The 16454-nt window shown below is 46.4% G+C and overlaps 3 protein-coding genes across 6 annotated transcripts in view; 2 read left to right on the top strand and 1 right to left on the bottom strand.

The window, feature by feature from the left end:
* Positions 1-658, bottom strand: part of Zmynd12 (zinc finger MYND-type containing 12) — a 32750-nt gene extending 32092 nt beyond the window's left edge. The window contains exon 1 of the mRNA XM_021161358.2: positions 352-658. Coding sequence (XP_021017017.1) covers positions 352-461 — 110 coding nt within the window. The 5' untranslated portion in view covers positions 462-658. The remainder of the gene's footprint in view (positions 1-351) is intronic.
* A 3-nt stretch (positions 659-661) lies between these two features.
* Ppcs (phosphopantothenoylcysteine synthetase) lies at positions 662-4804 on the top strand. Of its 3 annotated transcripts, none has more exons than XM_029476694.1 (3): positions 662-820; positions 1665-1768; positions 4037-4801. In XM_029476694.1, the coding sequence occupies exons 2-3, from the start codon at positions 1676-1678 to the stop codon at positions 4358-4360; spliced, it is 417 nt and encodes a 138-aa protein (XP_029332554.1). In that variant the 5' UTR covers positions 662-820; positions 1665-1675; the 3' UTR covers positions 4361-4801. The 3 variants fall into 3 exon arrangements, with proteins under 3 accessions (XP_029332554.1, XP_029332555.1, XP_021017015.1); XM_029476695.1 differs by lacking the exon at positions 662-820 and adding an exon at positions 828-914; XM_021161356.2 differs by lacking the exon at positions 662-820 and adding an exon at positions 927-1501 and having other exon boundaries at positions 4037-4804.
* A 3032-nt stretch (positions 4805-7836) lies between these two features.
* Ccdc30 (coiled-coil domain containing 30) overlaps positions 7837-16454 on the top strand; it is an 87590-nt gene continuing 78972 nt past the window's right edge. For both annotated transcript variants that reach the window (XM_021159855.1, XM_021159854.1), the window contains exon 1: positions 7837-8222. The gene's annotated coding sequence lies outside the window, so the exon portion shown is untranslated. The remainder of the gene's footprint in view (positions 8223-16454) is intronic.

Here is a 16454-nt window from a genome sequence, read left to right as displayed (position 1 = left end):
CCTGCCTCTGCCTCCCGAGTGCTGGGATTAAAGGCGTGCGCCACCACTCCCGGCCCTCCTTGAGCTTTGAGAGGAGAGATCTACAGAAATGGCCCCATTATGTTCAGCACCAGGAAGAGTTTGCAACACGGTAACAGTAGGAGCCCCGCAAAACATCAGGCAAAAAAACCCAGCAGAGCCGGAGAAGACGCAGAAGAAGCCACAGAAGTCTTAGACACGCGTCTTCAAGCCTGCTCTGGACTTGTGGGGTCCCTGGCAGGAAAGGCCACAAAGGACAGACGCACGAGGCCAGACCGGTGTTGGGAGACAGGGAGGGAGCAGAGGCACCAGGCACCATGTTCCAGGGCCTACCAGTAATAAGTGACTGTACAGGCCGTGCACATCCGCTCGGCCGGGGCTTCGCACACCTCACAGCAGAGCCGGCGCCCCTTGGGCACCGCCAGCGGGTAGATCACGTTCATGGTGCGGCCGGCGGCGTCGGTCTCCAGGACGGTTGCCTGGCTAGCATCCGCAAGGCTGAGGTGTCACGTGACAACCACGGGCCAGCCGGGACATCGGGATTTCAAGGGCAAGGGGGAGGGGCGGGACTGAATGGGACAATTGGGGAGGGGAGAGCACAAACTCTAAATCTCAAAGGTTAAATAGCCAGAACTTGACTGCGATGTAGCCCGAGCCTGGGAAGAGCTATACGGTGGCCGGTATAGGTCAAAAACAACCATTTCGTTTTCCAAACTAGGAAATCCACAGGAAGTTGAATTTTTCTGGATTTTCGAGATACGTTCTTCCTCTAGACGCTTCCCGACGGGCTTTCCCAGAACAGGCAAGCATTTCGAGCCTTGGTGAGATCAGGACCTACTGGCGGACATAGGAAAGGGAATGACCACAGTCACTATTTGCGGCTGCGCGCAGCCCAGGTATCCGGAAGGGGGCGTGGCGCCAGCGGCCCGGCGTGCCCGGGCGCCGTGGTTCTAGCGTGGGGTGACTACGGTGCAGATGGCGGAAATGGACCTGGTGGCTGAGTTGCCGCGTCCCGCGGGTGCTGCGCGCTGGGCCGAGGTTATGGCTCGCTTTGCGGCCAGGCTGGGCGAGCAGGGCCGGCGGGTGGTGCTAATCACATCTGGAGGCACCAAGGTCCCCCTGGAAGCGCGAGCCGTGCGCTTTCTGGACAACTTCAGTAGCGGGCGACGCGGAGCCGCGTCGGCGGAGGTCTTCCTGGCTGCCGGCTATGGAGTCCTGTTCTTGTACAGAGCGCGCTCGGCCTTCCCCTATGCCCACCGCTTCCCGCCCCAGACCTGGCTGTCAGCCCTTCGGCCTTCTGGCCCAGCCCAGTCGGGCAAGCTGAGTCTGGAGGCCGAAGAGAATGCGCTCCCGGGCTTTGCTGCAGCATTGCAGAGCTACCAAGAGGCAGCCGCTGCCGGCACCTTCCTGGCTGTAGAGTTTACCACTTTGGCGGATTACCTGCATCTGCTGCAGGCTGCTGCCCTGGCTCTCAGTCCATTAGGTGAATGTTCCAAGGAATCCAAAGGTTTTCCTGGCTGTAGAGCCATTCTCCCTAGCCTCTTTTCCCTCATGCTTGCTGCCTACCCCAGAGCCAAGGAACCCGAGTTGAAAAGAAAAGATCCCATGCCCTTCCCCGATTTCTTATACTCCGTTTATATTCACAGGCTCTTCTGCGATGTTTTACCTGGCCGCGGCAGTGTCAGATTTCTATATTCCTGTCTCCGAAATGCCTGAACACAAGATCCACTCATCTGGTGGCCCACTGCAGGTGATGGGCTCTTCTCTTCCAGAGATCTGACCCCCTCTAACCAATCTTGGGTTACTTTCCTCTTGATCTGGATGGCCTTTCTGCCTTCTGTATGAGCTAGGCACTGGGAATACAGAGATGAATAAGACACTGCCCTCAAGGATCTCACAGTCTAGCGAGGGCCTGGACACCAGCCATAATCACAGATCAGAATGATAAATGCTGTAGTGGAGGTATGTACAAAGTGCAGTCAGATCCCCGGGGGTGTCAGGGTGATGGAAATGACTCATCAAAAGATGGACAGAGGGCCTGATCAAGTGGGGAAGGTTATTCTAAGTGGAGTTACAAGTTGGAGTTTGCAACTGGGTAATGTTCTATGAACCAAAGTGCATTGGTAAGGCTGAAGAGGCATCTTGCCTCTTGGTATACAAAACCTTTGTATTCCTTAAGACCCCTGAACTTTATCCTGTGGAGCCTGGAGACACAAAGGTGGAAGGAAAGACAAGACGTTGTTTGGATACAGCAGCATCTTCCCTTTAATTGCAGCCCTCCAGCGACAGATGGGCTCTGTCATTTCAAGGCTACCCTGGTCTACCTCGAGAATTACAGGCCAGCCAGAGCTGCACAGTGAGAGAGTAAATACATCTCAAAGTAAATAAATAAAAGTAAAAAGTTTTGTTTGTACAGAATATCCTAGTATTTTGGAACTAGGAAGTAGAGGGATAAGTGGGGGTTATTGTCCTTTCAGGAAGAGGAAGGGGAGGATAGTGTCACCGCTGAAAATTGAAGGTGATTTGGTGTCTTGGAACATGAGGGAATCGTAGACATTTGTTGGCTGATATAAGTAGTGTTTATTGGTGAAACTGTCCGAGGGGCGCCTTGGGGATAGTTGAGTTACACATTTCAGAGTACCTACTGTGTGCCCAGTATTATTTCAGAGTACCTACTGTGTGCCCAGTGTTATTGTGGAAGAGAAGTACACTGGCAGTTGATGGCATTGCTTTCAGTCTGCAGGGGAATCCCTGATGCCCACAGGTGGTACATGCCAAGAAGAGAGATCAAGTGGGAGCTTGTGTGGGATTCCTGGCACACTTGCAGGCAGAACTCATACTCTTTAAAAATCCTGGGATCTCCAGTTTATATATATATATTTTTTTTCTTAAAAATATCCAGAATGAACCAGGCAGTGGTGGCGCAAGCCTTTAATCCCAGCACTTGGGAGGCAGAGGCAGGAGGATTTCTGAGTTTGGTCTACAGAGTGAGTTCCAGGACAGCCAGGGCTAAACAAGAGAAACCCTGTCTCAAAAAAAAAAAAAAAAAAAATCCAGAATGACTTAGTATTCCCCTTTGGTTGTATAAGGTTTAGGAAACAGGGCAGGGACTTTAATCAAGTGAAGACCAAGTCAGTCATGTCTTCAGTACTCTGTTGTGATTATTGTATTAATACATTTAGTTAACAAATGAAAAAAAAAAAAAACTCCAAGTACAAATCAAATCAGTAGCCACGCCCACCAGCACGACATTTTAGACTTGAGAGGTTTAAGACCCAATATATTAGAATCCTGCCAAAGTAACTGTTTTGTTTTTTTTTGGTTTTTCGAGACAGGGTTTCTCTGTGTAGCCATGGCTGTCCTGGAACCAGGCTGGCCTCGAACTCAGAAATCCGCCTGCCTCTGCCTCCCAAGTGCTGGGATTAAAGGTGTGCGCCATCACGCCCGGCTCAAAATAACATTTTTATGAACAGATTATAGTTATCTTCAGATTTGCTTTAAAAAAGTAAAAGAGATGAGTATGATTAAAATACAATCTATAAAATTCTCAGTGACTTAAAAATATTTAAATGAGTTAAAAGGAAGTTCCAGGCTTGGTGGCAGCTCACACCTCTAACCCCAGCCCTCTGGAGACTGGCGGGAAGATCAGCATTTGAAGCCAACCTGGCCCATATACCAAGCTCTAGGTTAGCCGGGGCTGCATAGTGAAACACTGTCTTTGAAAATCGTAAAATAAAGGGGAACGTTTGAGAAATTGTAATGAAAATGGCAGGCCGGGACTGGTTCAGAAAACATACTTTGCAGCAAAGTAGATGTTGGGCTCTGAATTCAGTGTTCAATGTGAACCTAAATGAATCTACAGAACCCAGTCTTTAGCATTTGGTATGCTGCAAGAAGTTTCTAAACTGTAAGAAAGCCCACCTAACCTTAGGCAAAGGTCGGTTCTTGGTTGCTTGGATCCCTGGTAGGGGCTGACCAGTGTTGACTTACTGAACCCGGTTTGCTTTTTCGGATACAGATAACAATGAAGATGGTGCCAAAGATGCTTTCTCCGCTGGTCAAAGACTGGGCTCCTAAAGCATTTATAGTTTCCTTCAAGCTGGAGACAGACCCGGACATCATAATCAGTCGGGCTCGGAATGCTTTGGAAGTTTACCAGCATCAAGTGGTGGTGGCCAACATCCTGGAGTCAATCAAGTCCTTTGTGATTATTGTAACCAAAGACTCGGAGACAGAGTTACTGCTGTCCGAGGAGGAGGTGGCAAAAGGCTTGGTGATAGAAGAGAAGATAGTAGACGACCTTCGGTCTCGACACACAGCTTTTATATGTGACAAAAACTGAAGGAAATGCTCCTCTAGGATCAAACACCAGAGCTCTTACCACTGCTAGGAACTAAGATGAATCCTTTGTGAAGGATTAACACAGTGAAGAAATAGTAAACACGGTGTGCAGGCAAGCGCCTGCTGGGATTTCAGTTCTGTGAGTGAAACACTGGACACTCTCCTTGATCTGGAACATGAACTAGAGTTCACAGAGACGACTGTGGGATTGCGTGGTCTGCAGAGCAGACAGGACTGGAGCTGCTGTATGTTGGCCTACTGTAAGGTCATGGGTGCATGAATGGTCATGCTCTGAAGAAGTATTTATCAAGTGCCTACCATGTGCCAGGGCCTTTGTGAGCTGTGAGGGTCTGAAAGATGAATGAGCACGTCCCATTTGGGAACTGGATGTACAAAAATTTATGTGCAATAAAGTATGTGCCCACAAAGGGACACTTGGAAAGGGTGGGTTTCGGGTTTTTTGTTATTGTTTTTTTTTTTTTCTTTTACAATTTAGTTATTTTATGTGTTTGAGTGCTTCTGCTTGCATGTATGTTTATACACCATGGGTATACAGTACCTTTGGAGGCTAGAAGAAGGAATCAGTGAACTGAATTTGTTCTGGAGGCTCTGGAACTTGTGAGCCTCCACGTAGGTTCTGGGAATCAAACCTTGGTCTTTTAAGAAGAAAGACGTTTTTACTAAAGCAGGAATAATGCAGATAAGGTAGAGCACAGACCTCCCTACATCTGCTTTTTGCCTCTTGGCCTAGATTTATTCCATATTTAGGTAATACTTTTCAAATATTTTAAGGCTGTTCTTCGGATAGATAACTAGCCTTCCTCTTGGACCCTGGCAGGAGTTAAATGATTGCTTCTGCCCTGAGGGAACTGTTACCCTGTGATAAAGTGTGGGGTTTAGATAGCCAGCTGGGCATTCTACTAGTTTCATGAATGAGGCCCTTGACTTAATCTTAGTTTATGTATCTACAGTGTAGGGATAAAAATAGAGCATTGGTCTCATGTCTGGCACTTTACACTCAGTACGCTGGTGCAATTACCATTTTTCTCAGAACCAGGCCAAAACATTTGATCACTGAGTCCCTGAGAAACTCACTATCCGGTTTTAGAGTACAAGTGGATACCTAGTGCAGAAAAATCTCCAGTAAGTGAGACATAGGGTAGTCCTAAATACAGTTGTGTGTGTGTGTGCGTGCGTGCGTGCGTGTGTGTGTGTGTGTGTGTGTGTGTGTATGTATGTGTGTCTGGGGGATGCTGTTATTATGTAGAAGTCAGTGCTCTACATAAATTTCAGTTAGGGACTAATGGTGAAATTCAGTGGTTGAGCACTTGGCTAGCATGTGCAGGCCTTGGGTATGACCTAGAGCAATGTCAAAACCTGGCTTACAGTACAACTGGCCATGGAGTTGGAAGGGCACCCTGATAGTACAGAGAGTTTCAGTTATGACATAGACAGAAGTGGCAAGAGAAATAGAAACAATGAAGTTTGGAATTGTGGCCTCCAGCACAAGACGATTTATTGCTGCAGCCAGGAGTGAAACCATCTCTTGGAGCACACAGTTGACATGAACTTTAGATCTAGTTGGCAAAACTTCCAGAAAACAACAGGCTTCGCCACTGGGACAGTGCTGTAAAAGATGACTTTCTACAGCCACAGCCTTGGGTGCTGACTCATCTGCTCGAACTAGGTGATCTTCATGATAATATTCATGTGAGCCCACTTCAGATCATTTTATTAAAGCCCCAAACAATCTCTCACTTGTTTTATGGACTCACCAGACACTTCTTCCTTCGGTTTATTGTCTGTTCTGAGAGCTTAAAAACAGTATTTACCCAGGTAGAAGTTCCAGGTGTGTGTGTGTGTGTGTGTGTGTTAGCAGGAGGGAATACTTGCAAAGGGAAACAAGGCATTTGATCCAGATCGGAGGACCAAGGAACCTTACCTAAGGAGGTGATACTGAAACTGATCAGTGGGAGTGGGTCGAAATGGAGGTGAGCATTTTAGATCAGAGAGGGGGAAACACTTTCAAGGCCAAGGAAGAAAACAGAAAATAGGGGACACTGCTCAGGTGATGGTCCCCACATGATCCAGAAGGAAGGGCTGGCAGCTAGAATAAGATCAAGAAATGTAGGTGGCGTTTTAGATACCAGAAAAGCAGAAGCCTCCAGAAATCCAGCTTTGACACGCACCTGGAGTCTCGAAAAAAGAACATGTGAAGATTTAAGTTGAGCCTATGCTAAACTGTATCACTAAAAGTGCTTTGGGGCTGGAAGAAGACACGGCTACTGAACCAAGACTCATTCCCAGCACCCACGAGGCTCCCAATGCTGTAACTCTAGTTCCAGGAGATCTGGTGTCCTCTTTTGGCCTCCTTGGGCTCTAGCTGTGATGTCCATTAACTTATCAACGTAAACCTACATGCACATAAATCTTTTTTTTTATTACATATTTTCCTCAATTACATTTCCAATGCTATCCCAAAAGTCCCCCATACCGCCCCCCAGCACATAAATCTTTAAAAAAAAAAAAAAAAACAAATATTTATCTTGCATTCTATAAGAAGCCAATCAGAATTGTCAATGCTTCGTTAGGCTTTCTAAAGGGTTCCAGCCTTCATGGTAATTCTGGTCAAGCTTGATTTGAACAATCTGAAGTGGGCTCTCATGAATATTATCATGAAGATCACCTAGTTCGAGCAGATGAGTCAGCACCCAAGGCTGTGGCTGTAGAAAGTCATCTTTTACAGCACTGTCCCAGTGGCGAAGCCTGTTGTTTTCTGGAAGTTTTGCCAACTAGATCTAAAGTTCATGTCAACTGTGTGCTCCAAGAGATGTGGTAATTCATGTCACAATAATTACCGGAGTCCAGAAGTGTGGAAATTTACCTTAGGTACTCCAGGTGTGATGACAAATTCTGGCCCTAAATTGTGAACTGACATGCACAGTATCTTGCCTCTTTTCTATTTTCTATTCTCCTCCTCCTCCTCCTCCTCCTCCTCCTCCTGCTTCTTCTTCTTCTCTCTCTCTCTCTTTTTTCTTTTTCTTTTTCTTTTTCTTTTTCTCTTTCTTTTTTTAAAGGCAAGGTTCCATTCTATAGTCTAGGCGGCACCGACTGGAATCTACTGTCTAACACTAGCTGGTTCCAAACTCAATTCTACCTCACTCTCATATGCGTGGACTCTCACATCCAAGTTTTGAAGTCACCTACAGAAAAACAAATATAAGGAGATAGGTTGGACTTGGAGGGAAACAATTGGAGAATTAGAACCCTATGTTTACTCTCAGCCTGTGAATTATATAGACGCTGTACACTGTTGTTATGGTTACTGCGGTCTCTGGAGCCAATGGGGTAGTCTGTAGTTCCTCGAGGCCAATGGTGTGCGCTGTAACAACAGTCTTCACAGGAAGAACGGCCCCGGGGCACCCAAAGCGTGCGCGATCTCCATGGTTCCCGCCCGGTCGCGCCTGCGCGTCCCCCGCTGAGTGCGGTTGCCATGACAGCGGCTGGGCGGCCTCAGCTGAGAGTCCCCTGCTCCTTCTGCGCGCTCGCAGGAAAATCCCACCTCAGCCCCGGGACGGACCTGCTCTTCCCGTGGTGCACATTCCAGATCTCTTCTGCTCGCCGGTGAGCTCCTTCGCGTGGTGCTGGCCGGCTTCAGCGTGCCCGGCCCGGTAACGGTTGGCTCAGGAGAAGTGTGCTCTTGACCGTCCCCGAAGGTCCCAGCTACAAAGGCCCCAGAGACACCGTCGTGCCCTGCGCGCGGGCCGAGCGAAAGGACTGTGGGACTAGCTTCGTCACGCGCAACCTTGCATCCGGATGAAGCTCTGCAGGCCTTTGGGGATACCAGCATCCGAGATCATCAAGTCAGTTGCCTTCTGCCTTTCAGCCTTCAACTCCATCTACTTCTCTCACCATCTGAGCACCGGTTCCTTTATCCTGTTTACCCCACAACCATCTCACCCTTCCCCGTCCACGCTGTGCATTGTTGAATGTCTTCATTCTGTCACCTGTAGACCACCTCCTTCCGCTTCCCTACAGCAAGGCTTTGCATGGCTGCACATTTCTCATCCTCCAGCCCAGCAAGCAGTCCCTGTAAAGAGTTTCCATTTCTCTGCACTCTTGCAAATTCTGTGTCTTGGGTGAACTTGAGATGGGTGAAGTAAATGATGCAAATGCATGCACGAGACGGTTGCAAACCTATTGTATTTCGAAAATAGAAAAGAATTAAAAGAAAAGAATCAGTTTTGGACTTCTTGACAGCCGTATACACATATGCCATATGTGAAAGTTTAAGTTCTGTTCCTTGTTAGGTACTATGTTAGACACAAATTTAAGCAATATGTTCGTACTTGTACAAATGTCGTTCAAAAATGACCGCAGAGCAGAATTTTGACTTTTAGGCCAAAGTACATCGAACACCCGGGGATTGTGCGATTTGCCAGACTGGAGATACTTGAAACTGTTCCTGTGTCTCCCCCCCCCCCCCTTTCAGTTTCTAAATTAGGAAACACTTTTGGTGAAGGGAATCAATCAAGAGCAACTTATCATATTTTTGGCAAAGGAGCAAGCTCAGTGGCCTTTAAAAAAAAAGTATATTCTATTTAGGAATTGGAACAACCTGTGAATCGTATTCTTGGGTTTAAGGTTATACGTGTTTGGATTCTATTTCTATAGCAGGAAGGATACTTAGGGTGAAAAGTCACATGGGGGCTGTTCCAGTTTTGTGGCCTCATATTTGTTTGTTCCTTAGCATCACTTATAGACCACATGACCCAAAGCAAGTCCCTTCCTCAGAGCCAGAAAATGACCCCTACCCCCCGCTGTTGAAGTTAGAGGGCAGAAATGCTATTTGTCCCCTTTCCACCTACAGTTCATTATTACATTGGCACTTCAGCTTACCACCTCACCCGTTAGATGTGAGGAGCTTGGGCGGCTTAAAACCATGTTCACACCTGCTAAGATGTTAAATGACCATTTCTTCAGTATCTATTTCAGAGAGAAGGCTCTGTTATATGGGGCAGTCTTAGGTACACTTTAAATATCAGAGAATTTATAACTCAAACAGTGTGTTTTATTTTGTTGTATTAGATTTTTAGAATTTCCCAAACACCAAGACTGAGTTCACCGGGGAGAAATTTTGTTCTGAAATGCTCTAACACCATCCCAGGCAGAGGAACCTGGGTGTGCAGAGTCAAGAAATTAATTGCCGACAGCATAATGAAAGCATTGGTTGAATGATTTAAGAGCTGTCTTAGTCAGGGTTTCTATTCCTGGACAAAACATCATGACCAAGAAGCAAGTTGGGGAGGAAAGGGTTTATTCAGCTTGCACTTTCACATTGCTGTTCATTACTGAAGGAAGTCAGAACTGGAACTCAAGCAGGTCAGGAAGCAGGAGCTAATGCAGAGGCCAGGGAGGGATGTTTCTTTCTCTTTCTTTCTTTCTTTCTTTCTTTCTTTCTTTCTTTCTTTCTTTCTTTCTTTCTTTCTGTTTTGTTTTTTTGTTTTGTTTTTCGAGACAGGGTTTCTCTCTATCGCTTGGCTGTGCTGGAACTCACTCTGTAGACCAGGCTGGCCTCGAACTCAGAAATCCACCTGCCTCTGCCTCCCAACTGCTGGGATTAAAGGCGTGCACCACCATGCCCAGCTCAGCCTGCTCTCTTATAGAACCCAAGATTACCAGCCCAGGGATGGCACCACCCACAAGGGGACCTCCCCCCTTGATCACTAATTGAGAAAAAATCTTACAGCTGGATCTCATGGAGGCATTTCCCCAACCTAAGCTCCTTTCCCTGTGATAACTCCAGCCTGTGTCAAGTTGACACACAAAACCAGCCAGTACAAAAGCCTAAGACTAATGATGATCAGATGAACTGAGAGAGGCAGGCAGGAACCAGGCTGTGGAGAATTTCGGGTGCCAAGCAAAGGGATTTGAACTCTGTCTGGAATCGATGCAAACATTAAGCAGCAAGTGATCTGCATTTGGAATGAGCCTTCTGGGGGCTTTACAGAGCACAGGCTGGGTAGGTGCCAGCTGGCAGCAGCTGCTGCTCCAGTGGCCAGTGCTGCTGCGCTCTTCGCTCTTCAGAGTATATCAAGAGTATAACAAGAAGTATCAAGAGTATAACAGAGTATATCAAGAGTATAACAAGAAGCCAGCAAGCAAGGGGGAGAAGATCAGGAAGTGAGGAAAGAGCAGCTGCAGGTCTGGGGACAGACTGTGTGGTGGTAAGATGACTGGGGAGGAGTCAGGGAAGACCCCCCCCCCCGCCAGGCTGTGTCACTATATTATTTGTTGGTGACTATAACTGTGGAATCCAGAAGGTACTTTGTGAGGGAAATGGTGCATGAATCCAGCCAAGTTGTTTCGTTGACTGTCCACGTGGAGGAGGGTGGGCCCAAGTTGTTGAGACCTGACTAATGAACCAAAGGTCTCAAAAGATTGAATCAAGAGAGACAAAGCATTGGCCTATTCCAAAATGCTGTGTAGGCTTAGAGCTTGGAGACTTGTGAGCCTCGCTGATGAAAGATTGTGCTGCCAAGAGGAGGGACATATTCACAGAGAAACCCAGACAGAAGTGCATCAGGAAGCCAGATGTGGTGGCGAACACCTGCCATGTTAGAACAGGAGGAAGAGGCCTGCAGAGCTCTGTGAATTTAAGACCACCCTGGTCTGCAGAGGGAGCTCCATGCTAGTTCGTTCTCTCTCTCTCTCTCTCTCTCTCTCTCTCTCTCCCAAGACAGGGTTTCTCTGTGTAGCCCTGGCTGACCTGGAACTCACTCTGTAGACCAGACTGGCCTCGAACTCAGAAATCTGCCTGCCTTTGCCTCCCAAATGCTGGGATTAAAGGCATACGCCACCACGCCCTGGCTTCTTCTCCCTTCTAAGGGCTAGAGTTACAGGTGTGCACCTCGACACCTGCTGACCTCACATCTTAACCTTTCAATGACATTCTTGAGGCAGTAAGGGATTAACTGGCTGGGAGTGACAGGAAGCTTAAATAACAAAGGCTTCAGTGGGTGGGGAGTATAGCTCCATAATAGAATTCACATGTATAAAGGCTCAGGGGAAAACACTTGGTCTAAAAGAGAAGACCTGCAGTAGATGGCTCAGCACGTGTGATCTGCAGAACCCACAAAAAACGGGGTGCTGTGGCTGGCAGTAGTACGGTGAGATGGGAGGTAGAGGCAGGAGAGTGGCCCAGAAGCGCACAGACTCACTAGTCTAGGGAATGCCGAGCTGTGAGAAAGAGAGACAGGGTGGAAGGGGAGAACTGATGAAGGTGTCCTCTGAATACCTCACATGTGTGTGAAGTCCATGTGCCTGTGCACAAGCACACATGCATTTAAAAATTAAAAACACAGTTGCATTTTGGAACTGGAAGAGGTCCAGCTTTCTTCTTTTGGCTTATTTTTGTCAGTGGTTTCCATTTGATAGCATCAGATTGGCTACTCGGGTTTCAGCTAATTCCAGCCAGTAGAAATATGAAGAGGCAAGGAAGAGGAATTCCTGAAAGTAGTGCAGAAAGCCACTTGTCCCCTGTTTGTGAGAACATGGTCAAGGGAATATGCCTAGCACCAATGAAGGCAGCTTTTTGATTGTTACAGGTAATATCTTAGGTAATACCTTATTTCTGAGGAAGAAGGACAAGTCCAGGTTATAATTAAAGGAACCTGAGTCTCCACTACACATCTGTGTTTGTTCCCACTTTGGTGTTGCTCCAACAGCCAGACAGTGATGCAGCCATCTATGGAACCAAGGTGTAGCAGCTGTGCCGAGTTGTTACCACAGGAGAGGAGGGCAGAGAGTCAAAGTGGGTTCATGGGAATGATAACATTTAAAAATCCATTAAAAAAAAAAAGGAGGAGGATCCCGGAAAGAACGCTGAATAAGACAGGCTAGACAAGAGTGTAGGCAGGACAGAGTGACTTCACAGTGCAGCTAAAGAAAGCTTTCATGGAAAAATAGGTGAGAATAGAAGTCACCTGTAAGAACAGGAAACCATCCAGTTGGATGTGACATTTTCATATTCTCATTAATTGCTAGTCTGAGTACATTGACCAAAACAGAATGGTGTGTGTGAGAGACATGCTGTCCAAGAGGACAACAGCTGGGAAGGACTAGGCTAAACCGCTAGAAGGGGGTTATTTTCTTGTTTTATCACTGGGTTATACTTCCGAGCCTATATCCTTATTTTTGCTATCATGGCTGTCTTGAACTTGGCCAAATATCAGTAGAGAGGAAGATTATGTGCATATGGAAAAGAAAACGAAGAACTAGAGAATAGGACGTAGATGACAGGTAAAGGGACTGACCTTGGCCAAGAGGATGAATGTCCTGATCAGCACTCAGGAGGCAGAGGCAGGTGGATTTCTGAGTTCGAGGTCAGCCTGGTCTACAAAGTGAGTTCCAGGACAGCCAGGGCTATACAGAGAAACCCTGTCTCAGAAAAAAAAAAAAAATTCTAGGGCTGACTTCTCTCAATGTCGGACTGTGACCTGGAAATGTAGCCAAGTTAACCCTTTCCTCCTTGAAGTTGCTTTTGGTCCAAGTGTTTTGTCACAACAGAAAAGAAACCAGGACAGTGATCATCTTTTCCACTGAGGAAGGAGAGATACGGATATCTAAAGATGAAGGATCATGTCTGGGGGGTGGGAAGAAAAGAAGATGGGCTTAGTTTTCCTAGTATGGAGAAGGAGTTTATCTGTCAGAAGTAAGAGTCAAGATTTCCAGTAGACGCCAGCAACGCATAGAGTGACCTAGAAGATGGAGACCATGAATTAATTTGTAGCAGCTTTACTCCTTGTGCTTGTTTGACGTCTCTCTTCCAGCACTCAGCAACCTAAAGTAGATAAAGATTAGTGAAACTTTCTCAGGACTGGTATTTTCAGGAAGATAATTGGGAATATTGGTGAGGTTTAATAAATATAAGAAATTGGGGCCTTTCTTCATTGCTGATGGGAAAATAAGATGATGCCATTATAGTAGATGATTGCTATAGAATTATATATGTAGCCATTCTGTTCCTAGGTAATAAAGCCTGAAGAGCAGTAAGCAGGGACTTATAACGATGCTCACACACCAATGTCCATAGCAGCATCTTTCACAATAGCGCAAAGATAGGAGCTACTCAATATCCATCAGCAGATGACTGCATAGGCTTACTATGTGCAGGACGTGGAGTATTGGTGGGGGGAGGGGGAGCTGAGGTGGGGATGGCTAGAAGCTGAGTGCAATGAGAAAGTTGTCTGTGATTCTCACAGTGGGCACTTTGACTCCTCAGAAACTAGAGGACAAAGAGAGGCCCTTGCCACGGGCTGGGGAATGGCAAGTATTATTGTACTGTAGTGCAGATTTTCTGTTGGGGATACTTGTAATGTTTTGAAGATGAAATAGAACATTCTGTACACGGATGGTGGTGATGGATGACATATGTTGTGAATACATTTTTGTTTGTTTGTTTGTTTGTTTGTTTGTTTGTTTGTTTTTTTCAAGACAGGGTTTCTCTCTGTGTAGCCCTAGCTGTCCTGGAACTTACTTTGTCGTCCAGGCTGGCCTCGAATTCAGAAATCCACCTGCCTCTGCCTCCCAAGTGCTAGGATTAAAGGCGTGTGCCACCACGCCTGACTTTGTGAATACATTTAATACCCATAATTTCACGTTCATGAAAATGGCTAAAATGTAAGTTTAGGTTTACACATAGTTCAACACAATTTTATAAGATGAGGCAAGGAAGATAGAAGATGGTAATCAGAGAGCCCGGGAGCTCACACTCTCCTCTTCCTCCTCCTCCTCCTCTTCCTCCTCCACCTCTGTGGACTCACTCCCCGTTTCCCAGAAGCCAAGCATCCAATGATATTTTCAGCATCCTTCACCCCTTCCCGCCCTCAGCCTTGGGTTCTCTCACTCCATTACAACAATGTGGAGACCATGCTAAACTCATGCCGGCCACTCACAAGCTCAGCACTTTGTAACTAATGCTTTAAAACTGCTGTATTTGCTTCCAGTCTTGGCTGCCTGGTTTTCACACAGTTGTAATGGTGCCTTTGCATTCTGTTTTACTTTACCTTTTTTTCATTCATGTTATTGGTGTGTGTGTGTGTGTGCACGCGCGCGCGCAAGTTTTAGAAGTAGATTCTCTTCTGTCACCCTGGATTCTGGGATTGAACACAGATCATCACACTTGTACTGCAAATGCTTTTACCCACTGAGCCATCTCATCAGCCCCTGCATTCTGGATTTTGTCTCATCATTATAACATAAGCATTATTCCATGCCCTGCATAGGATACTGGTATATGTTCGGTATCTTGGGTTCTCTGATACCCAAAACTAAAACTACAAGTAACTGTATGATGCTCAGAGACCTTGTGGGAAGGAGAATGTGACGAGAGATGAAAAGGCCTGGGGAGGCCTTCATTAGAGGTTGTGAGGAGGAGGCGTGGTGGGCTAAGGTTCCAGACTCCGACCTGTCTCCTTCAGAAATATCAGATGGCAATTGCAGTTCTGACTACAGCTCTCAGAGCTGTCGATATGAAAACATGGAAAATAAAGGGCAAAAATAATAAAACTATGATTCTTTGAAAGTAAAACAATATTATATAGACTGTATATAATACAGTAGCACTCATGCAATGTATATCACTTTTAAGTTGGGTCAGACTTACTTACAAATTGTAATGGATTCCTTACAGTTGTGACTCCTCATCCGATTTAGAGATTCTTCACACATATCAGTTCACAAATCAGCAGATGTTTGAAAAATTATCATGTGTATGTTTTCTCATATATGTGTATGTGCACTGCTTGGCATACTAACACCCATGGAGGCCACAAGCGGGTGCTGGGTGCCTTGGAACTAGAATTACAGATACTTGGGTGTCTTGGTCACTGTTCTATTGCTGTAAGGAGACACCATGACAACAGCAACTCTTATGAAAGAAAGCATTTAATTAAGGGCTTACGTACAGTTTCGGAAGTTTAATCCATTATCATGGAAGAGGGCACAACAGCACACAGGCAGACATGTTGCTGAAGAAGTAGCAGAGAGTTCTATATCTGCACCTGCAGGCAGCAGGAAGAGAGAAGCCACTGGGCCTGACTTGGGCTTTTAAAACCTCAAAGTCCACCCCCAGTGGCACACTTCCTCCAACAAAGCCACACCTACTCCAACCAGGCCACACCTCCTAATCCTTCTCAAGTAGGGTGTGCTTCTTCCTAAGGACTAAGCATTCAAATCTATGAGCCTATGGCAGCCACTCTTTCTTATTCAAATCACCTTATCTTGAGCTGCCAAGTCTTGCTGGGAACTAATCCTAGAGCTGCCAGTGCTCCTAGTCTCTGAGCCATCTCTCCAGGCCCCAAAGCAGCAGATATTTGACCCACTGTCATGGTTCAAGCTGATATATAGTATGATTGTTTTTTTTTTTTTAAATTTTGAAGCCGAGCGTGGTGGCACATGCCTTTAATCCCAGCACTCGGGAGGCAGGGGCAGGCGGATTTCGAGTTTGAGGCCAGCCTGGTCTACAGAGTGAGTTCCAGGACAGCCAGGGCTATACAGAGAAACCCTGTCTCGAAAAACAAAACAAAAAAACAAAAAACAACAACAAAAATTTGTTTGAGGGATGTCTTAGTGTTTCTATTGCTGTGAAGAGACCCCATGACTATAGCAACTTTTATAAAGGAAAACATTTCATTGAGGCTCGCTTATGGTTTCAGAGTGTCAGTCCATTATCATGGTAGGAAGCATAGCAGCGTGTAGGCAGACATGGTGCTGGAGAAGGAGCTGAGAGTTCTCCATCTTGATCCTCAGGCAGCAGCAGGACACTGTGTGTCATAGCATAGCTTGAGCATAGGAGACATCAAAGCTCTCCCCCTCAGTGACACACTTCCTCCAACAAGGCCACACCTCCTAATAGTGCCACTCCCTATGGGCCAATCAAACACATGAGTCTATGGGGGCCAACCCTTTCCAAACCACCACAAAGGTTATTACTCTCAAAGTAAGAAAAATTCATTGTAATAGAAGGCTTAGGTCAAATGGTCTTGGGAGCTGAATCTGGGGCTCAACAATAGAGCAAGGCCCTGGGTTCAGTC

Source organism: Mus caroli, chromosome 4 (genome assembly GCF_900094665.2).
Source record: "Mus caroli chromosome 4, CAROLI_EIJ_v1.1, whole genome shotgun sequence".
Lineage (NCBI taxonomy): Eukaryota > Metazoa > Chordata > Mammalia > Rodentia > Muridae > Mus > Mus caroli.
Note: the sequence above shows the minus strand (reverse complement) of the source record. Positions and strands in the feature narration are given on the sequence as shown.

Coding starts and splice junctions, on each gene's coding strand:
- Ppcs (XM_021161356.2), top strand. CDS start 994: ATGGCGGAAATGGACCTGGTGGCTGAGTTGCCGCGTCCCGCGGGTGCT. Junction 1,502..1,664: donor CCTGGCTCTCAGTCCATTAG/GTGAATGTTCCA, acceptor TTATATTCACAG/GCTCTTCTGCGATGTTTTAC. Junction 1,769..4,036: donor CATCTGGTGGCCCACTGCAG/GTGATGGGCTCT, acceptor TTTCGGATACAG/ATAACAATGAAGATGGTGCC.